The 23,629-nt window shown below is 37.2% G+C and overlaps 1 protein-coding gene across 3 annotated transcripts in view; it reads right to left on the bottom strand.

The window, feature by feature from the left end:
• Positions 1 to 4,990: 4,990 nt before the first annotated feature.
• Positions 4,991 to 23,629, bottom strand: part of LOC122187724 (cytochrome b5 reductase 4) — a 28,785-nt gene continuing 10,146 nt past the window's right edge. For all 3 annotated transcript variants that reach the window (XM_042885483.1, XM_042885493.1, XM_042885503.1), the window contains 11 exons: positions 20,405 to 20,459; positions 18,777 to 18,834; positions 18,583 to 18,676; positions 17,937 to 17,969; positions 17,166 to 17,288; positions 13,471 to 13,611; positions 13,191 to 13,343; positions 12,587 to 12,737; positions 7,918 to 8,004; positions 6,373 to 6,537; positions 4,991 to 5,617 (listed from right to left, as the gene is read on the bottom strand). In XM_042885483.1, the coding sequence (XP_042741417.1) occupies positions 5,563 to 5,617; positions 6,373 to 6,537; positions 7,918 to 8,004; positions 12,587 to 12,737; positions 13,191 to 13,343; positions 13,471 to 13,611; positions 17,166 to 17,288; positions 17,937 to 17,969; positions 18,583 to 18,676; positions 18,777 to 18,834; positions 20,405 to 20,459 (1,115 nt within the window). In that variant the 3' untranslated portion in view covers positions 4,991 to 5,562. The remainder of the gene's footprint in view (positions 5,618 to 6,372; positions 6,538 to 7,917; positions 8,005 to 12,586; positions 12,738 to 13,190; positions 13,344 to 13,470; positions 13,612 to 17,165; positions 17,289 to 17,936; positions 17,970 to 18,582; positions 18,677 to 18,776; positions 18,835 to 20,404; positions 20,460 to 23,629) is intronic.

Below are 23,629 nucleotides of genomic sequence, written 5' to 3'. Positions count from 1 at the left end.
AATAAATTGTTCCTAATATCCAACCTGACATCCCCCCTCCCCCCCCAGCACAACCTGAGGCCACCACTTCTCATCCTAAAAGAGGATGAGAATGCATTGCATTTGTCTCCCCACCACTTTTTGTGCTGCCTCAGGAATTAAACACTGCCCAAACTCATGACGGATCAGACAGAATTCAGCCACAGAGCCCCGTGGCTGGGAAAGCCTCAGATGAGGAGGGCATCTTGCCTGAACATCAGCTGCTGGCAAGAGGGAAGGTTCAATGTGAGCAAAGGGTGGCAAGAGCTATAGCACTTCAGTTCTGTTATAAGCATGAGTATCCAATTCACATTTTGCTCACCTGCAGCAGAGCAGGGTATGAGAGCTGTACTTGTTTTTTTGCTCTGAAAGGCATTGATTAACATCCAGGGTGGTCCCTGCTGCAGAATCAATCAAATTGTACATAGGTGAGACATTTGTCAACAGCTAATAGAAATTGTTCCTGAAGAAAAAGCAACGTCAGACCAAGGAAAAATATTCTCTGCATGTTTGTATGTAAGAGATGTTTTGTACGTACAGAAAATATTCAATGGCAATGCACCATGTTGTAAAGCATTCACATGGGACCATGGGCCAGCAGCACTACAAGAGATGAGTAGAACCACATTCCAGGGCCCATCAGCACAAAGACTTCTGAGAGCACGCAGCCAGATGGACAGCAGCACCCCCTCAGCTCCCAGCTCAGCCCCTGCATCAAACAGAGGCACTCAGCTGCTGCAGCGAATTGCTGTGGGTTCCTACTAACGACCACCTTGATTTTAATCGTTCATTAAATGTATGCACCATTTTTCCTCTACTGCTTTGTAAAGGAAAATCATTCAGTTGAAGCCAGAGACTTTGCTAATAAGGCTTTCTCCCCTTATTTATAATAAAAGAGTATGATTTCAAACAAAGCAATGTATTTCTTTCCAGCCATCCTGTTTGTTTACTACTGTCTCTGCAGCTTTTCTCTATAATCTCTCATCATTCAGTTCTGCTCTATTAGGATTTCCTTTTGTAAAATCCTTTCAGCAGCATTTTGTAGTTTTCATGCATACATAACCAGCACCTACATTCTATTACTTTCAACACAGAGAAAATGACCTGAGAATTGGGAACAATTAAAAAAATCCTAAATATTTCTGAACACAATAAAGCAGAATGATTGCAGGAATGTAGCTGTTTGACCACATCATCAGCAATAAAGAAAAAAAAAATAAAGAAGCAAACCAGCCTGTCAGCAGCACCCATTGAACAGACAAAAAAACCCTGCACCACCATTTAGGTACAAACAGGGAAATCATGAGCATCGCTGCTTTCAATTGTTGATAACAATCAATCTCAGTTTTAGACATTCACACCAATGTTCATCCCCTCAGGAATTTATTATAAAGTTTGAAATCTGCAGCAAGTCTTTCAAGTATTCAAACAATAGAAGTAAAACTCAAAGTTAAACTTCAGCCACTTTCAACACAGTAGCATATCTACATTAGAAATCTGGAATAACGTCAAGTTGCCATTTGTTGCTAGGCTACTCTGTGCAAAGCAAGTTATGAGTAGTATCAGCCCTACTCAAAACTACAAAGGAAATTAGAGGCTTTCAGAACTATGACAATTCATGCTAAATTACATTGCAGAAGTCCTCAAAGCGCCCTTAGTTTCGAGTGCCCATCCTAGGGGACAGGAACAACTCCGCTCATCTAAGCTCACTTGGAATCCAACATCCCTTCATATCAATGAAGATGTTGAATTATGACTACTTGCAGCCACGTAGTTGGCTGCGATCTGGATTTCAGTGGTCACAAAAACATGCTTGAACAGATGTTTCCCAAATTGGAAATGCAGCTTGCCATGCTTAAAGAGGCTCCCCTAATGTAGTCTAGAAGGGCTACCATCACTGTTGGGACGTTAATGTGTTATCCTTCATAAGATACAGGAAGACTGCAGATGGAAGTGAAATGCGTTAATTGTTCCTCTTTTTCCAAACTACCCAGCTCAGAGGACCGCATTACAGAACTACGTGCAAGAGAAGCACAAAAGTGGAAAAACGTGTTATTCTTCAACACTATTTTGTGAAGTAGTGGGCTCCTAGAATCATAGAATGGCTTGGGTTGGAAAAGACCCCAAGAATCATCAAAAGTTCCAATCCCCCTCAACCAACCAACCTCCAGCTCTGGTACTAGACCAGGCTGCCCAGGGCTCCATCCAACCAGGTCATGAACACCTCCAGGGACGGAGCATCCACAACCTCTCTGGGCAGCCTGTGCCAGCATCTCACCACTCTCATAAAGAAGAGTTCCTGAAAATTTCCATTCAAACTCTGCATTCAAATGCTGCTTTAGTGTGTAGACTTCACAGCTGTAACGTCCACAAAACTGTTTGGTTGGTGTCTAAAACTGCAAAACCAGGATGTAGTAATCTGAGGTAAAAGGCAGATGTACTTCCAGGATATTGGTAATATGCCTCCTTGTGGAGGAGGGTAACAAACTGTTTATTTCAAGGGCATGTAGGGCGAGCCTGTGATGTTGAGGTCACTGATGCAACTATAAAATGTATGATTATCTTTTAAAAAAAGGAATTTTCTAGAAGAATCCCTGTTCAGTATGACAAAAGATCCATTCACGCGGCAGCTTTCTGGGGCTCTCCCTGAAACTCAATTTTGCTCAGAAAAAATGCATGGGAGGAAATAACAGCAAGTTTTTCTGCCTTACCAAACCTCCTCCAGAGGTATAAGCATATGTATAAGCAGAACAGCATTATTATTATTTAATTTTATTGTTGTTAATTAAGACCTACTGAATGCCCAAATTCTTCAAATTCCTTCTATTTACTGTTTGGTTTCATTAAGGTGGTTTTTTTTTTGTTGTTGTTGTTTAATAAACCATTATCTCTTTGAGCAGCACAACAATCAACTCTCTCTTTTCACGCTGGTTCCTCAGAACCTGTTTTAATCAAACTCTGAATAATACAAGTATGCCAGAACTAGATCTGATTTCTTTGCAAGCCAGGTTTTCCTATAAAACTAAGCAATGTTTTTCTTCACATGTAGCAGGGCAATAAAAGCCAAGCAGCTGAGTTTTTAAAATACAACTGACAAATTACTTTTACAGTTTGTCATTCCTTTTCGCAGTCAGCAGTACACAGCAGCTAACTATAAAACACCAGTGGATTACAGTGTATAATTAAGATTTCAATCTGAGTATCTTTGACAATAAAGTATGATATAAAATACTGTATAATATTAACTACTGCATTTCTCATCACTGGTGTGGACGAGAAGGAATTTTATGAATAGTCTCTTGGCAGACTCATTATTAATACATGGCACTAAAGCATTTGTCTATTTGAGCTCCTTTTCTAATCACACCACATATATATACAGCTGTAAACATAACAAGAATTGCATGATGGGTCTATCCAAGAACAAATGCCCAAGAAGGAGAAGTTGCAGATGGCCTTTTCTCCCCATAAAAATTTCCCACAGAATTTTCCCCCTCTGAGACTGACAACACAGTAATTAAGTCCATGTGTTTCGAAGTTCCCTTTGGTAAACAAGAGCAGGTTTGTTTCTTGGCAAACTACCATTCAGAGATGGCACAGAGCAGCATCAATTTCAGAGTCTGTCTATCAGACATGAAGCAGGTGACTGATAAAAAGCGGTAGAGGAGAATATTCTTTCTGATGTCATCTTCCGTTTCAAGTCTTGTTTCTTAAGAAAATGGAGCTCTTACAGTCGATTTCTGCAGAGGAGATGAGAGCCTACTCCTTCTCTCCTCTTCCTAGCCAATAATTATGAATCTGCAAGCCAGCTTCAACTGCAGCTGGGTACTGTTATTTTTTGGAGCACCAACAGAGTAAAAGTCAATTTAACCAACTGCATGATCATGGGAAGGTCAAAGGCAAAACCATATCATCAAAATAGTGTTAAGTATTGAAAAAAATAATAAAAACCCACCTTTCAGGTAATTCACATGTTGCTTTCCCAGAGACGTGCACAAAATATTAGCATATAAAATTATGCCAAAGCTGACCATCCATCTAGGGAGTATCAGTTACTAATAACTGATGCGTTGCAGAGCATCTCTCCATAAGCAACACTGCAGAATTAAAACTGAAAGCATTTAAGTCCTTCTAGATGACAAAATAGTGACAGTACCACTTAAATAAGTTATGGGCAATGACTGCCAATCCTTTTCTAATTTCAAGTCTAATAAATGAGAGGGCACTGAAAACATGGCAGCTCATTTTAGGATAGTCAGTCATGGTCAGACGGCAACTTAACCTTTATAATGGCTATTATTAAAATATTTAACAATTTTTTCAGCATCACAGGATCATTAGAGTTGGGAAAGGCCTTATACGATCACCAAGTCCAACAATCAGCTCACCCCCTCCATGCCACTAGCTGTGTTCCTCAGTGCCACATCCACACAAGTTCTTGGACACCTCAGGAACGGTGACTCCACCACCTCCCTGGGCAGCTTGTGCTGCTGCCTCACCACTCTTTCTGAGAAGAAATTCTTCCAGATATTCAATCTGAAAATAGATATTACTGGTACATCTAGAACAGTGGCAGCTATTTTATTTTTTGGTGTTTTTTTTTTTTTCCCCCCCTCCAAACTATCTGACAGCAAATTACAGCCTCATAACGATGTATTTTTAATAACAGAAAAAAAGACTACAGATTCTAATACATTTATAATACTACAGTTTGTCAAATATTTGTAGGTACTTGCATGGTCCTTACCATAGCATCTGCAGGCCATAAGCTGTCATGCTTTTACACTCAGGGCAGCTAATGAGAAGGGTTGTACAAGTCAGTGATTTCATACAGACATTTTTGTGGCAGACCAAGACACTGCCTTTGTTATGAATTCTCAGTTGGCATCCTAAGCTTCTGGAAGCCCTTCTGTAACACATTATAAACTGAGAATACAGAAAAAAAAAAAAAACCCTATAAAAAGACATTAAGTAATATAAAATCTTTTATTATTATTATCCAAGGTAATTTTTTTATATTTTACCAAAGATAATTTTATACTTTCTTTACAAAGCCGACAGACATAATTGGATTGCTTGCAGGTCAAACAGAGACTTCAGATGAAAAAGAACATTTTTCAGTGACTGGTTACCTGAGTTACAGTACAAGGTTTAAATTCAGACAGTATTGCTCTTCAGAGATATTACAGTAAGAAATAAGACTTTCAGCTCAAAACCTAAATCAGTGCTTGCAACAAAAATAACTTTCATGAACCAAAACAAGAGATACCTTACATAACACATATCATACTCTTCTGCTTCCCTCTACAATAACTTAATACACACAATGTCTTAAGTATTAGAAAAAAATATTTACAAGATAAGATTTACAAGATAAAACACAGTATAAAATTTCTTCTTCCAAAGATGTATTTCTTTCAATAAACAGTTTGGTACCAAGTGTGAAATTTCAAGTCTTACAAAAATCACTTCTCACTTATTTAAATTCATGAAGGTAAATAAATAAGATTGTATTGAACAAACAGACTGAGATCTTCTACAGCTTTACGCAGTAAAAGCGTGCATCTCTTCTTGAGAGTATCCAAGATCCTCCAGACATCTGGAAGTCAGAAAACAAATTTGTAACATCAATATCTGGAATCCAAAATTCAGCACAGACAACTTCAGCACCTCTGTCCTGTTTTTATTAAAACACACACAGCGAAGTTTTCCTTCATTTACCTTAGTAAATGCATTTAGAAAACACTTCACGACCATGTATGACATGTTAGGATACTAACATAATTCCTAAAAATAAGTAGAGCTATCATTTGATGCATCTCTGCTTTATTAAAAGACAACAGTTATTGTATTGGGCAATTCCACCCTCCATTAGATCTGTGCAGCTGTCCTCAACAATGCCACAGGAAAGACAACCCTTTATCTTTAAACATAAGCCATATAATGAAAGTATTTGGTACAGATGTAAATAAATACATTAATAATAATCCAGAGAACTGCTTGCGATGGAACAGCAGCTTTGATTTTTACTTCCACTAACTTAATTTATCCAGCTAACACCTACACAGTAAGCTTATTTCCAATTATATCATTTGTTTCTCTGAGTAGTGAATTTAAAGCAGGACTTTAGAAAAAAAATAAAAATAAAAAGAGATGCTCTTAGAAAGTTTTGGTAAGTTACTAAAGCTCATGAAACTCGCATACTGCTCTTATACTCTTTAATTAAAAGCTTTGTTGAAAAGCACAAAATAAAGCCATTTTTGAAAGACTTTCAAGTCAGAAACAACATAGCTGGCAAGGCTGACCAAACTTCACAGGTTCCTCATTCCCAAACTCATTACTTAAAGTACTCACTGTAGTCCCTGCTGTGTAAAAGGCGTTGGACCGCAGATGCAGATAAGCACCTTGGAGTCTTTTTTACTTCTTTTCATACACTCAGAGAGAAGAGCTGAAGAAATCTTCCCCCGTTTACCCATCCAGTCTTCTGCTGGCTCTGAAAGAATGAACTGAACCTCAAACCTGGAAAGCAGAAGAATATTCCAGAAATATTGTATCTTATTAGAAAACAGCAATATAAAATACTACTGAGACACTGCCATCTGCTATGATTGTTTTTTTGCTCTGCTCTATTGCTACTCTACAATGTTAATTCTTACAGACATTTAGCTGTTCCCAGCACCAAGTCAATCAAACAGCCTCCACAGTTGGGTGTTCAATTATTTAATGCAATCTTTAAATGTTAAGAACAGGAGCTGTGTATTTCATCTTACAATAAAGAAATAAAAAACAGCAGGTACCAATCAAGATACTGAAGCATAGATTTTATTTTTCCATGACTGACTTATCCAAATGTTGGCACTGCTCAATTCACAAGCAGGGAAATAAGAATGTTTAGCCAAACCTTTGAAAATATCAGCACAATTTAATTAATGAGAAAGTGTTCTAACTTGTTTCTAAAACCCACTAACAGTAGTTATTGAGTGAAAAACAAGCACTTGTGTATCTGAGGCTGCTACTGAAAGGGAAAAGGGGGATTTTGCTGTAAATTTGCACAATGTCTAGACTACAAAGCTTCAAAGGTGCCAGACATCACTATGTTATGAAATAATATTGATTCTTCACATCAGTGCCATGAAGGAACAGATGAAATTAATTTGTTCACACAATTTCAACTAAGAATTACATAAGCATAAATGAAACATGTTTGTTTCACCAAAAATTCAGGCATTAATGATTTAACTAGTGCTAAACGGGTATTGAAATTAAAAGGCAGCCTGACATTCCTATGTCTCCTGACATAATTATGATATGCTAAATGAAGTTAATATTACACGTGCACTACTGTGTTTTAAGCCATAATTAGATTGTAACTGAGAAAAATAACAGTGAATAAACAGTAAGTAAAAATTTAAGTAGGGCCTAATTTGAACTCTGAATTTCAAGCTAAGAATTTTGGCCACAAAGTGACACTAAAGAGACTTTTCATGACTCCTCAGCACATTCAGTGTTGTTCAATGGATACACTACCCTAGTCTATTATTTCCCTCTCTTTGCATATCTATATATCCTATCACTAAGGCTAATTTTCTTCATCTTCAAAAAGCTTCTCTGACACTCTTAGCTATTATTACACCTAACATTCCATCTCCAACAAACATCTCAATCAGTGCCACACCAAATTCTTAGCCTCCCAGAACATAATGATATACCCTGCTGCTACGCATCTGTGACCTGTATAACCAAATCACCTTCAACCTCTTGTCTCACTACATTCTAGGTAAGAGTTTCCAGAAGCAGGATCTGCCCTTGTGCCATAGCTGTTCAGTTACTGTATGTCTCCAGATGTGTTCTGCCATACACTGGGATGATAAAATTGATCTTCACAGGAGTTGTAAATACCTTTCATCTTTAAGAGCTAATTGCTCCAGCTGGTTTCTCCAAAGTATGTCATCATCTTTTTTGTTGAAGAAGATCAGCTTCACTGTCCTTAAAAATAAACAAACAGTATAACTGCAGGTTGTTCCTGTTAATGAATCAGAACTTAGTGGATTATAAAGAAGCTTCTTACACTAAAACAAACAAAAACCCACACTCTTCCATTCTCTTCTTAAATCTTTTTTTGCTACTAATCCACTAAATCTTTCTGGATGTACTTTAAATCTGTTGGAACTGTGACCCCCTCTTCTAAATGCCCCTAACCTTGCCTATGGTTGCAACTTATCCTTCAGGAATCACTGTTTTTAGAAAAATAGTCTTTTATAGTTACTAAGGCCTGACTGAGAATGCAGTCTACTTGCTTTTTGGGATCTATCTAGTGGTTTCTCAATATTGTTTGAGCACTAATGCTGCAGTTAATACACCATTAATGAACTCTATCAATCTTTTCCGTGTTACATCTCTGCAAGCTGGTATATGTAAGTGGAATTTCAAGAAGCTCAAGTCAATACTAAATTCCTGAAGATAGAACCCTAACATATACGATTAAAGAAACCTAATTCATGCAAAACTACAGCTGTGAACCTGAGCTCCATTCATTAGTTCAGTGCCCAACACTTTCCTATATGGAAAAACCTTTGCTTCCAAGAGACCAACAACAGACGCATTATGTTTACGTGAAGCTGCATTGAAGCTACTATTTCCCTTCTCCTCCACTTGTTAGCTTGCAGAGCCATCTTTCATTCATGTCACATATGCTAGGATTTCTGTGGAGAGGAGTACATGGTCTCCAGCTGCTCCTTAACTACAATGTAAAAGCCTATGTTCTCCCTGAAGACATCACGTTTTTCTGCCTTTTAACTTTTTTCCTCTTTTGCAGTTTGGTCACAATTCAAGATACCAGCAAATCTCCTAAAAGCTATAGCAGATGGCAAAGGTAAGAGATCATCTACTTAAGAGAACACATTCATTTTCAGCTGTCAAAACTTCAGCACCGAGGTATGATAGTTATGTATAATACCAATCATCAACAGCATTACCGAGAGGTTTCAAATGCAGTACAAACCAAAATAACTTGCAGTATACAAGCTCTGGAAAGCCTTCCCAAATCAGTCATGATGAATCTTTAAATCCTAAAATTAACCCAAAGACCACAGGGTTCTTTACCCAGGTTCCCAGAGCCTGCTGCCCTGGAAAGTAAAGCTTACTTCAAGAATGTAATGCTGTCAGAGCTGGGGTGATGCTCCACCGCATCAAGCACTGCTCAGGTGAGGAAAAAAGTCAACAGAAACACACATGGGAAAGCCATAGAATTTATTCCTTGGGCAAAAAGGTAGGAACTGGGATATGCAATAAATAATTCTGCACACTCTTACTGACATTCTGTACTCGTTGTATACACATTTATCTGGTGCAGTGCTGCTCAGAACATGTTATAAAGAAAATAAATACCCCCAAAACTTGGAATTAACTGCTAAGAGTACTGCTACAAAAGAGGGAGAAGGCAGCTGAACGGAAGATGTAGAGATTTAGATGTGATCCTTATTGCTAGAGAAGACATATTTGAGAGAACAATGATGGAGCTTCAGATCAGAAAAAGAATGAGGAACTGTCAGTTTTTTGAAAGTTGATGGGAGTCAAACATACTGCATCATCCGGGGATGATAACAATGAGCTCTGTAAATTGCTATGAAAGGTCTTAAAGAAGAGTGCACAGACAGAGGAACAAAAATGATCCTTACATGAACACAGAGGAAGAAGAAGTAGAGAATGCTGTAAAACCAGCTTCTAAAACAGAAAAGAATGCTGACAAAAGTGGAACACTGTATTAAGAATGAATATAAAATTGATGTGGTAATTTAGGAATGAAACCTAAAAACAAAACAAGACAGCTATCAAAGAGAATGAAGAACAGACTGTTCTAGAGAAGTGTTAGCCCTCTGCTGAGTGCTTAGTGCCTCTGTGCCTCAACCTTCTTTATGAAATGCATCCAGCTGATCGTAGCAATACAGCACAAGTAAAAAGGAACAAAAATCTCAAATAGGAAAAAACTGTGCAAATATTCTTCTGAAAGGAATACTGTGTCCTAATACAATCTGGCCAGTAAGAAACAAAACAAGGCTGAACTAAAATCGTTATGGCTTCATATACAAAAGGATATTGCAGACAGGAAGAGAATCGATTGCATTCCACGTTCAGTGTAGATAGGAAATGACAGACCTAAAAAAAATAAAATGAGCAGACAAGCTAGACAGAATGAATGGAAATCCAATGATCCAAGATAACAATGTCAAGGAAAACACCGTGCAGGGAAGCTGCAGGTTCTCGAGCGTTAGCAGTACTACCTCAGAGGCTCAGTCAGCACCTGACTAGAACTAGACAGAAGCTGCTTCAGTAGGTGATGTGATCATAAAGTCATTCAGCATTCTCTCTGCAATTTGTGTTCTAGTGTATGTGAACCACATCTATGGCAACTGTTACTTTGCACAGTCACATAAAGAAAATAACATCCATATATTTATATATATTACATACACAAAGTATACAAATATGACATAATGTATACATGTATACACATGTGAAAGAATTCTGCAACATTTGCTTTAAAATAAAAGTTGGAAAAAAAAAGTTGAGGGTAAACAGCAAAAATAAGGCCATCAATCAGAGCCGTCAGTTCATCAAACCTAGAGCAGTCAGAAACACAAGGCTTAGTACCTGTACTGAATCAAGATATTCTAACTATTCTACCTCATGAGTCTCCATGGCAAGTAGAAAAAAAAAAATCATTTATTTTAATTAATAAGAAAATATATGCTGCTGCAGCTTGAACTAACTGCTGCTACTGAGTTCCCATAAGAAACCATGCCAAAGAGAATTAAAATGAACACACTACTGCTCATCTTTCAAGGACACAGTAGACACGAGCACCAGCTGTGCAGCAGTAGTGTTCCACACACACTACCTATTGTGTTTATTCTGCTTATGAACAACATATTAAGACTTGCATCTTTTACTATTGGTTTTACTTTCATATTATATTTACCTTACACATATAAAGTTTTCCACTCAAGAAGGAAAAGAAAGTCAAATTCACTTAATAGTGTTTCCCAAGTATTTTGCCAGGTGATAAATTTACTTCACAGTGCCTATTTGCATGTGACAATACAAGATCCTTTGGAAAAGCCTTACCCTCAAACAGTACATACATTCTGTCCTCACAAAACAGCATCTTTTATGCCAGACAACATGCAGTACAAGAATAACATATGCTTTTAGATTCTTTTCTAGAAACAGATCGTTGAAGTACACATGTAATCTTTTTATCTTTATTATGATGACTAGCCTTCAATTTAAATCCTTTATCCTCTTTTAAAATGTGCTTTACGAAGACATAATGAGCCAAAACATCCTGTGCTTATATTCAATAAAACCCAGTAATACAAATTAATAACTCTTACAAAAGTCTGAATTTAAAGATACAGGAAAGGAGTGTCAAATCCATAAAACTATCCTCTGCAACAGCTCTTAGGAAAATGAAGGTCAGGCATGCTTTCTATTTATGTGCTCACACAAATCACAACAGTCCACACTGACAAAAACAATCTATTAAGAAATTCCATTAAGCATGATGCTGGAAGCAAACCGTGGCTAAAAGCAATACAAAAATACCTTGTATCTCTTTATAGAATCATAGAATGGTTTGGGTTGAAAGGGACCTTTATCATGTAGTTGCAACCTCCCTGCCATAGGCAGGGACACCTACCTCTAGACCTCTTTCAGAAGATGAGCCCCAGTCACCCTTTGCATTTCCTTTTGAAGTTGAGCTACTATGTTATTGAGTTTACCTGAACTCTCCTGAGACTTTTTACACTTCTAGTTTACATTACAGATTAAATAAAAGATACACATGACAAAACATTATTTTAGGGATCCACGTCGCCTTTTACAAGAGAACAGACCCAAGACAAGCATCACATGCTCTGCCTGAATGCAACTGAAATCCGTATTTGAAGACAGCAGCATGGTCAAACTCAAAAACAAAACAACAAAACAGTAAGAACAATGGACCATATCTGGAGTAACTTTAATTTGAGCTCCTAGTCACATTCTTCTCCTCTCAAGAAGAAAAGATTTTTCTAAGAGATACTGAAGAAACAGTTGAACTCCAATGAAAAGCACTTATGTCTCACATCAAACCACAGTTTACTCTTCACTGTGAAGTGGATTGAGATAACTATGCCCAGGAACTTGAAAAGCTAAGGGAAGCTCAAAATTACAAACAGTAAAAAAAAAAAAATTGATGTTATTTATATGTCTGCAGTGACACTGTTCAAGGCAAATGAAATTAGCTGCCTGCTGAAAATAGAAGGAAGATTATAACATGTGGAGTTACATTAGCAAAACGTAATCAAGCGGCATGCAGAAAACTAAATGGTAAAAGAGTGAGAAAACTTGAGCAGAGACACAACAAAAAGAAAAGGTGCTCTGCATCAGTATCTCTAAAACACACTGAAGGAAAATGCTTTCATGCCCTTTGGTTTTGAAATTTTATTGAGGACAGCCAATCACACTTCATCTCATTTTTCCTATGGATCACTTTAGCTTGAGGTTAAACCACAATTAGTGTACGTACCGGAGACAATCAACTTTAGCCAGAGCAAAATTCAGCAGTTTAACCATTGGTGTGAAGCCTGTGCCCGCTGCCAATAAAAAGAGGTCTTCTAGAGCTTCAACTTGTGACTTCTTGAAGTTACCTTCAGGATTGCTGACAGAAATATCATCACCTTTAAAGTCAAAATAGAATAGTAATCCTTAATGAGATGAAAACAAACTAGTAATCTGATTTTTAAAAGATCCTTTTATACTCCCTTCATCTTTGTAGTGTTAGGATTCATTTCAGAAGGGTACAATATAAATCACACATGGATCATTTATGCTAAAAGAACAGGTGTTCAATCAAAATGATTTGTGAAGTTACTATTAAAAATCTACCTTATATCTGAAACATAAAAGGAAGTATATCTTGAGTCTAATAAAACAGATTTGCTTGTCTTTATTAAAAAAATACAGTCATTTTTATTTAAGATATATACACTCAAATACAAAACAAGCAACTAATATATTTATATACACAATCAAGTACAAGTAATTAACTGCTTGATACAGCTGACATATGTGCAAAGACAAGGCCAACCTCTGCAAAACTAAACACAAAACATCCTAAGCCACATACTTACCTATTTGTAGGTGGTCAAGTGCCTGCGTAAACAATCCACAGGAATAAATTTTGATCATTAAATATATATGCGCACCATCCTGGCAAAATGGTTCTTTGAAATCCAGTGGCAAAAAAGGCAATAAAGGTGTATATGGTTTTACTACTTCTGTCCCTAAAGAAAAGGCAAAAGGTAGCTGATAGAATAGGAAAATTGTATACAGTAAATTATCTGCAAACAGCAGAGGCTCAAAATAGAGACGTGTTAAGATATCGATGGTCACGTTCTCAGTTTTTCTTACCTGCAATGATTTGTTTGAGGTAAACGTGTTGTCCAATGGGAACCTGGAGATGAGTGCTCTTAGGCAGCATAAAGCAGAAGAGCTTGGTGTCATGGGTAACTTCTGTCTTAGAAACCAACTTGCATTTCCTGTAGAACAATCCTAAAAGCATCAATTGCCTGTTACTTACATATCTTTTAATGAAAAAGAAAAAAAACAATAAAACCAACAAAACCAATAAGAATACTTTACATAAATACTACAAATAGATACTTTTGTACCATTACAATTATTTTTCTAATTCGGAGCTAATTTTTTAGCCTTACTTTAGGCTTTTACCAGACTGAATCTGTGTTATTAGATAGCAATGACTACAAAGAAACAGAAAATCAACACAATTTTTCTTTCAGAAAGCATCTGAATTTCAGAACCATCTCTGTACCACATTGTACCTGTACTAAAGTCACCACAGAACTTCAGCATGAATAAAAATTTCTAGATTAAAACAGCTTGGGTAATGGAAATGAAAAGTAAGGAAGCAGAGCACCACGCTGCCTAAACCCACCCAGCACTCTAGGTATTTATTCAGCTGACCACCCTGCATTGTTGCTGTTTCACTGCTACTGACACAGCAAATATTTCTGATAGGGCTGTCCACAGGGAATAATACTTACAGCTCTTGCAGAAAGATGGCATATATTGGCTAAAATGTATGGTCTGGCACCCTTTCATCAACTACTATCCTAGCACCTATACTTACAGCACTGATACTACTACACTATACCAGAACACCTTGTGTATGCTCACAGGAATTTCTATCCCATTGTTTAAAACATCAAACAAGTTACAGCAGGAGGAGCTTACATTGATGACAGTTTAAAATGAAAATGTCCACGTTCATGTGGAGTTTTTTCATCTTAGATAGACAAGCACAATGGGCTATCAACATGCAACTGCAAAGAGCTTTGCACATTTTTTGGGGGGGGGGACGACGACAAATATTAACATTTAAATGCTTATACCTGACATAAAATAAAACTAACAAGTGAAAAACAAACAGAACTCAAGGCAATGCATCCGTGATAGCTGCACGGATAGCGCAGAATAAAAATGCCAGATGTAAAGCTATAAAATAGCTTTAACTAGACAGCTCAGCTCTCAAGGCTCTCCTTTAGCACTGGTACTGTGTAAGGGAACTGCTGAGTCCTGGCCTGAACCTCTGAATGATAACCTGAAGCTAGCAATGAGTCAGCCACAGGAGCACAGGTGAAGGCAATTCACCTGTGCTGCTGGAAGGGGTGGAGCCTGGCTGCACCTCTCCTAGACCTATTTAAGAGCTGGCTATCAGTGGGGAAGGATCTCTTCTTGAGATCCACTCTACTGCAGTTTTCTAAGTGAGCCCAGGATATGGGTAAGCTTTCTATCCTCTTTTTGTTATTATAGTCTGCTTTGCCTAACTCTCTTGTTTATTTTGTAATTATAACATCTTAATATTCATTGATTATACATACTACTGTTGCCTACCTGCCTGCCTAGAAGAGGTGCTGGTCCGTAGAGCTAGGTGCAGATACACAAGTTAAAATACACCTTGTATCAGTTGTTCTACCTACTCTTCTCAGCCATGGTAAAACTTCAGTAACTTTGCTCTTCAACAAAACAGGGGTAAAGTTACTCCATCTGCAGCAAAAATGCTTTTTTCCCCATCTTATTACAACTGATACATCAATGTAAGCACAGCTACTTGCACAACTGGTATGTCCTTCCTCCACTCTTTTAAGAGTTCTCACGGATCTTTCTCAGTTGTCTCACAGCTACACACTGGAGTAGCATAAGCAGCCATTTATCTACAGGAAACCACCCTGGCCAGCAGCATATGTGTCCACACACCTTTCTGAAGGGATTACTCTCCTACTTGACAGTATGTTCTGCTTGTGTTAAAAGTGCTTCCAGCACTGTCACAGGTAAACAGTCAAACTGCAACTGTCCAATCTTAATATTGTTACTATTCAATAATGCAAAATACATTATACTACACTGTAAGTAGTATTAAGGAGAGCTGCTGTGTTTGCGACACACTTTGTATTATTGGTTTCTGCAGTTTATTGAAGGAAATATAATATTTTCTTTAAAGACTTGCTTAACCTCTTATATAAAAATGCATCAGTTCACTTTACGAGGTCAGTATTACTTTACCAGGCTGGAAGTCATGATCATTTTACTTCCAGAATATATTTGTTGTACTTCATAAAAAGTTGTTTGCACACCAAACCAATTTCACATCCAGCAGACAGGAAAAACAGCTGAGTTATTAATTACTATTTCTGTGCTCTTAGTACAAGAGATGGGGCTTTCTCACACTTACCAGCATTTGCTCTATGGGAGCAAAATTGAAACCTAGGCAATTTAGAGGCAGGAGGCACAATTCTAAGCAAAACTGAGTGAGGCTAATTAAGTCTACACTATGCAAACAGAAGCCTCCAGTGTGTAGATATTATTTCCACACTGAAAGCAGAGAGCTGGAATAAAGGAAAGACATTTAGCTGAACATTCCTCTTTTGTAACCCTTGGCGTATTTCAATTTTATTTCTTAATTAATAAATCGCTGAATAAAAAATTCTGGACCATGGTTTAAAAAGCCACAGATATCAATATACTTACTATATTTCCTCACATTAGTAATTGAGGAACTGAAGAAACTCAGCTCAGCAAGCTCTGACTCAATAGGTTCTGAAACTTGCGTAAGCAAAACTACATTCTAAAATAACTTAAATGTAGCTAAGAAATGTGCTTTTATACACATAATCTTCCTTTCTGGAGCACAATAATCTCTCAACTTCCATGGTCTAATTACCATAACTACAAGCCAGCAAGAGTGAACAATGTTTAATCAGTTCTTAACTTTGCTCTCACACGTAAGGCAGTCTAAATTTAGTCAGCTTTTGAACATAAATAGGCAGAGGATCAAGAGTGCTTCAGAGAACTGGGACAGTAGCAATAACATCAGAAACATCTTTATAATATATTATGTTATTGTATGGAAATTTCTAGTTTAGCTGGAAAAAAAACAACACCAATCACAGTGATCAAGGCAATGCACTTGAGTGCTGCCACAAGTTCATACCATTCCCTCACCACAAAATGAATTCATATGTAACCTCTATCACCCCCTGCAGATGCAGCAGCTTATTTAGAGGCGGCTTTGAGTGCCTCGTTTAGGCATAGCTCAAGTTACAAAGGTACAGAGTGCTGGAACAATGTTACAGTATTGAATAGGGATACATCTGTAGTAATAGCAGGACGTGGAGGTTTTTGTTTCTTCACTAGTTACTCCTACATCCCTTGCCACAAAGTAAAGGTCTACTGAAGTTTTCATACAGATAGAAGGGGATATCAAGCACACAGGCACCCATGAGATGCAACAGCTCTCAAGCAGTTTTCAACTTCCCCTATTACATTCTCCCACCCTTTCTGCAAGACTCAAAGGCCTCCAATTCTACTGAAAGACAAAACAAGAAAATGAAACCAGGAGGAAAGAAACAACAAAAAACCACTTCTACTGTGAATCTGTTCAAGGAGAGTATCTGAACAGTTTTCAACAACTCCAGAAAACATTCTTAAAAAAAAATGAAGTATGGTCACAGAAAAGAAAAATCCTGGGTGAAAACATGTTGAACATGCCCTAAAAGACTTAGAACTGCTAATGAGGCCGTATTTACCTCTTTCCATGCGCCTGAGAAGCGTATTGTGACTCTCCAAAGGCAATCCCAGCACTTTCCATTGAAAATGATCCTTTTTCTTCAAAATAATCTCTACCTTCCCAACTTTTTCAGCAATATTTACTACAAGAGAAAATTGTTTCCTACTGTTACTTTTAGTTACTCTTCGCCCAACAATATAATTTTACTCCCCTATTAAACCCAAGAAGGATTAGTCATTTTTCAAGAAGCACAGGATTAATGCATTATATTATGATATTTTCTGTTATCCCTAATGCTTTATGGGGCCTTTAGAATACGTGTAATTAATGTACAATATTTAATACATCTAATAAATATGTTGTGAAAAGATTCACAGTCCATCTGGTCAGAAATAACACGAAGTTCGAGTCCTTATTTACTGGAAATAGTTAATTGCTACCACATACTTCTCTTTTTGCCAAATGGCCACTTGAATGAATAAATAAGTTTATGAAAATCCTATTCAAAACATAGAATGGTTTATATATACACACAACACAGCTCCCTTCTAATTATTTTAGTGATACTCCGAAGGATCAGAGCACCATCAACATTATTATTATTTTTTTTTTTACAAGCTCAAGTGTCAAAATGAAAGAAAGAATTTAATTGTATGGTTTGATTTGGTTGACTGTGTCAGAACCTGATGGTATGAAAAGCTGTGAAGTACCTGATGGATCAGAAAATTAAATGAAAGTTCTATATTTCTTCTAACATGGGAATGTAGAAAAGTTACAAGAGACACCTTACCAGCAAAGTCATCTTGAACTTCACGATCCAAGTCTGAAATAAAGAGAAACAAATTAGTTTAAGCAAAAACTGAATTACATTCTATATACGTAATACATGTCTTTATATATTTGTACAGCTTAGAGCAAGAAATACTGTGTAAAGTAACATGCCTACAACCCTATGTGTCTTTACTTGGTCCTGAAATTTCACTCTTGCTTCATATCAGTCTCAGTGTTTTCTGCAAGCTAATGCATAACATGTTAAGAAAGGCATCATTTTCTTTTTTTGTTTGTTTTTAAATAGTGACTCATGATATAATTATCAACTTGTATTCATCTAAATCCTTCCATCTGCCCTTTTTGAATAAGGGCTTTTTAGTAAGTGATCTATAACACACACCTGAAATAGAGAAACTTGCATAACTTTTACATCAGTCTCTTATTACACTTTATTCCATGTTGGTTAGAACATCAAATAAGAAACAGAATAAAAAAAAAAAAATACATACTGACCAGATGAAGATAGGAGTTGATAATGTAATCATTTTCAATAAAGAGGAATAAAATTTAAGTGGTATATGCAAAACATATATGCCCTGATGTGAAGGTTTTAATATCAGAAAACAAAAATTAAGTATTTTCAACTGTAAAATCACGGTACCTACCAACTTCTACAAGATACGAATGGTCATCCAGGATGATCTCTCCCCTTAGTCTTTTGTGTTGACAGTCCACTATCACCAACTCTGCATTCATACCCTTTCACAGACAAGGAAAAAGAGCATTTTAAGGAAGTTCTCCAAGAATTCAAGCTGGATCACAAGATCCTGTAATTATCTCTTCCACAAAATACATTTACCTTCTGCTTAGTATATATGACAACAGTGATCAAATCATCTGTTTGAAACCAGTCATAACTGTAAAACAGAAGTACAGGAAGAAAAGAAAAATGTATATATATAGACTTTCGTTCAGCATGCCAAAATATATTTAATGAGCAATTTTCAAGCAGAACTTCTTTCACAAAGATACCAGCCAAACACATTATTTACTATATTTTCAAGAGGTAAGCCCAGCGATTATAATTTTGAAAAGAAGATCAAAATAAAAGCAGTCTAATTATTCATCCTAATAGTGCATAGCAGTTAAAGTTATATGCAGTGGTTTTAGTTACAGAGCATATGCATCCTCTTTGCAGTATATGAACCTTCCAAGAAAGATGGTTGAAGTCCTTGGCTCCAAGCAAAGTTATTACACTGCCAGAGCAGTTTCCAAGAGTTACAGGTTCTACCTTTATACCACAAAACCACAGTTTCCTTCATTTGCCCAGATTTAGGCTTTACATTCTCACGATTCCCAAGCTACCCAAATCTTGTAATAACTACAGGGTAGAGTAAGCATTTGAAGGGCATACTGTATATTTCTTATCGCTTTCCATTACCATACACTTGCCAGGGTTTTCAAGACCTCTTTGGCACAGCAGCCTACCTATCCAAGGCAGAAAAGCTATACATCTGACTACATCTTACACTTGGCTCTCAACTATACATCTGTAGTTCTGACATAACTCCAGCATCATGAAGGCTGCAATCGCAGTAAGTCAACTCTACCCGCACAACTCTACACACTCCTTGTGTATACATTACTACTGTCTTCTCTCTTCCCCAGGTCCTAACCACTTCTGTTTAGTGTTTGAACTTTTGGAGAAGAAAGAAGGGATGCCCCCTCCAAGACACATTCCTGTTAGCCAGCACCTTCCCATTTGACATCTGGACATGCCAGACACAAATGAGGAGAAAAGAAGCAAGGACTGAGGAACAACTCCAGAAGATAAGCCATGTTCCAGTTGCAAAATGAGGATCATGAACATGGTTGCACATAACTAGCTCAAAGTTTCTGAAGTTGCATCATGCAAAAATCAGAAAATAAACCTCAGAGATTCAAGGAATCATGAGAAGAAAGATACCTCAGCGACTTCAGGTACTTCATTGTGTTTTTAAGGTTTGCTTTGTTTTACGTTTTCAAACTGCAGAAACCTGAATAGCTCTATCACATCTTAAAACATTCCAGTCTGAAATGAGGTACCTCTCCAAGGCATGCCAATTATTACTGACAAATAACTCAAGTGAAAAAAAAAATAAAAAATCAGCCCACTTGGAATCACTTCCCAGGACTTTCCTCAAGAAGCAAAAGGCTGAGGAGCCAGTGAAAATAAACCATACAGTTGTATGCAATGCACGGCAGTAGAAGTGTTAGAAGCCAACAGACCAAGCCAAGAAATATGTTTCATCTTTTGCCTGTAAGGTCAATAAGACCTTTGGCAAGCTATTTAAATCTGAACCTCAGCTTTCCTACTTGTGTTGGTAATGAGATACTCATTCAGCTGAAACATCAAGATCTAAATATGGAAAAAATCATCTCTATTTACAGAGTACTGCACAGAGTTATTAAATAGAATGTTCAACAAAATGAAAATCAAAAGTTTACCTTGGAGTTGTATCTCTAGCAGAAGCACCCAGTACTTCCCTCTCAGAGAGCATACCTACAAAGGGCAGAGAGTTGTTAAAACACGTGCTGTGATGCTCATTTAATAAAAATCATAGTAAGACTTTTTTCAACGTTATATGCTAAATATCCTTTCTCAATATATGGTGGTTTTCTTTCCACAGGAAAGTATTTATGTCCTTTATTTTGCTTATATTCAGCATTCAGTCCAGGAGAGCAGGCTCCTAGAACATGAAGCTCTGTTGCAGAAATTAAGAGTTCCACATTCCACAGAACCCCTGCATGCGAGTTTCCTGGTATGTGTAAGCTGCTCTGTTTCATCAGGTATTAACTTGTCCTTTCATACTTTGTGACAGTGAAGCAGGGATAAAACATCTTAATCAATTCAATGGAACTATTTGTTCAGCTTTGTTTTCAGCTGATATCTCTCTACTTTGTGCTTTGCTAGGAATTTGGAAAATATAAAACAGAGATAACATTAAAGCAATTGCAATCCTTTCTCAATTTCAATAGAAGGAAGCTGTGTAGAAACACAATGGAAGAATCTGCACTGACTGAGAAACAATTTGCAACACTGCATGAATAGAGCGATTTCACCAGACAATGGTTAGGCAGAGGTCTAAGCCGGACAAGTGAAAAGGATTCCAAGCCCATTCAAAGACAAGCCTTGCAAACTAGAAAAGGATATGCATATAATGATTTAGGTAGGTGAGAATTCACAAGCTAATTATCTTCAATGTGCCAATTCAGTTTGGGAGTTTGAATAGAAGTTTAAATGTGTGAATTACATGACTTCACTACGTAAAAAGTAAATAAAACAAAAAGCACTGTTATGGTCTAAACCAATCTGCCAAGACTACAGATCATTCATATGAGGAATGGGGCTTACTGGTGTTAAGTCATAACAAAGCCATATAATGTATGCTTGGGCTGCCCTCTGTGGATAAGAGAAATTTGTGACCATACACACTATTCGCTTTCGTGAGGCAACAGAAATATACAGCTGCCAGAATAAGAACATTCTAGCAAACTAAGTTATTTGTTAATTGTTCTGAAGTACTGTAAAATGTTATTTGAAAATAAGAAGTCACACTGCAATAAAAAAAGAAAATTATTCAGGTGATGAATGAATCAATTAAGGTTAGTGCTCTGCTGTGCATGACGGTCATACAGTCATAAAGAAGAACTGGCAGTGAATCCAAAGGCTGACGGCAGCTATGAAATGAAGGAGTTTCAGTTACTGAGAGAAACAAGCAAGGTAGTGAGCAGAACTACAACTTCAGCTTGTCCAGGGAACTGTTTGGCAAAATCTCATGGGAGATCAGATAGCAAGACTGCTGATTGATAGCCTCTTGGGTAACCCTCATAGCCACACCAGAGAGATGAGTTTGACAAGTTCAAATCTGAATAGGAAATTAGCAGGACTACCAGGTGCAGAAGGTGTGATCAACACTATGAAGTACAACTGCTGGCTAATTAATTACAGCTGGCATTCCTGCTGCAGACAGTAACAAATGAAGGGAAGCAGCTGAAACATTAAGTCCCTTCAAATGGTATCCTTAACTTTTGTCAGGCTAAAGAAATAGGCTGACAAAAACTGCATGAAACTCAAAAGTAAATGCATGATTTCATAGCAGAACGGGCCGAGGAGCCTGACTGGATAAAAAGCAGTTTTGCAGAAAACTTCCTTGGGACACAGTAAGAAAACCTGGGCAAGCTAGGGCACGTACTACGTTACAACACTGTGATGACAGAAGCCAAATGCAATCTGAGCAAAAACATAGCTTATCAGCTTGAGGAAAGCAGTTCTTCCCCTCTATTTAGGATTTGTAAGACTACATCTGCAGTACTGGCTCCATTTTGGCTCTCCAGTGCAGGGCAAACATTGACATGAGCAAGTCCAGTGAAGGGCTACCAAGTCGGTCAGCAGCTGGAGCAAAGAATGCTTGAAAGGAGGCTGAGGGAACTGGCCCAGCTCCATCTGCAGAAGAAAGGACTATGGAAAGGACTAAGCTCCAGATGTTTGTTCCGACCTAAACTATTTTAAGATTCTGTGAAAACTTTCTGTATCTGTTATTTTCTTTGTTCTCTGAAGGCCCAGAACAAGCTTAATCCATATTTATAAACTTTAAGTATTACTAAGAAAAATAGAAATGCATACATTACTTACACTAAAGAATCTCAGCTGGTTGAACCACAAGATTTAATTTTCTGTACTTCAAGTCCTAACTCAAGCTCTCCACCTATCATTCTTTCCCATGCCATCTGATGAGCTTATACTCAAACACCAACTTGTTCTCAGATGGTGGAATTGCCCAAGTCATTTATTTTACTTTTAATACTACAGAAATATCCATCTCAATAGTTTGAGTACATACGAAATTTGGTTTAGCTTGAATGTACAAGGTTGGAAAGCTCATTATTAAAGTACGTCTTTGATGCTTACTTGCTTTTAAACGAATGTGAAGTTTTCAAGTATGCTTTGGGAATAACAGTGTGTTGAAATTTTGTTTGAAACTCAAATATGAAGAGATATCCAAGAGCATATCTGCCTTTAAGACTTAAAATGAGCAACATATCCTGGAAACTTCAGCTTTCATTGTCTCTTACACTACAGGTTGTTGACTGTCACAAAAAAATCAAGGATGCATTCAAGTTAATAGATATGAGCACACTACACAGTACAACTATTATTTGTACTTTTTGGATCAATAATGCAACAAAGTGTCTTCACCATACCAACAACTTCCTAGAAAAGAAAAAAAAATAAATCAGAGTCCACACAGGTTTCTCTTTCTAACTTTCAGACAGTGCTGCTTATTTCTAGACTAATTTTGACTCAAATTTGCAAGAGCAACGAAGCGAAACAACAACAGAATAAGAAAGAAGTCTTACAAGGTAAAAGTATGTCCACAACAGTTAAAAGTCAGTGCAAAAATTTTTTCCTGAAGCCATAACAAACAGGTAAACTGAATACGAAAAACAGGCATCAGCACTTTGGCAGCTTCACTGGAAAGCACAATCAGAATTATTTCCTGTCTCCTGAGGAGTCGCATATTCTAGACAAGAAAAGTTATTTCGTGATCCTTCTTAACCAAGAAGAGATGAACACCAAAATAGATGGCATATTTAACTTACTTCTTGAACCAAAATACTTGTGGTGTATTTAGTGACTAATAACTGCTGCCTAGTGATACAATTCTAATA

This window comes from Lagopus leucura, unplaced genomic scaffold (assembly GCF_019238085.1).
Source record: "Lagopus leucura isolate 7727_CA_CO unplaced genomic scaffold, USGS_WTPT01 Super-Scaffold_73, whole genome shotgun sequence".
Classification (NCBI taxonomy): domain Eukaryota; kingdom Metazoa; phylum Chordata; class Aves; order Galliformes; family Phasianidae; genus Lagopus; species Lagopus leucura.
The sequence above is the reverse complement of the archived record's forward strand: the minus strand, read 5'-3'. Positions and strand labels throughout refer to the sequence as shown.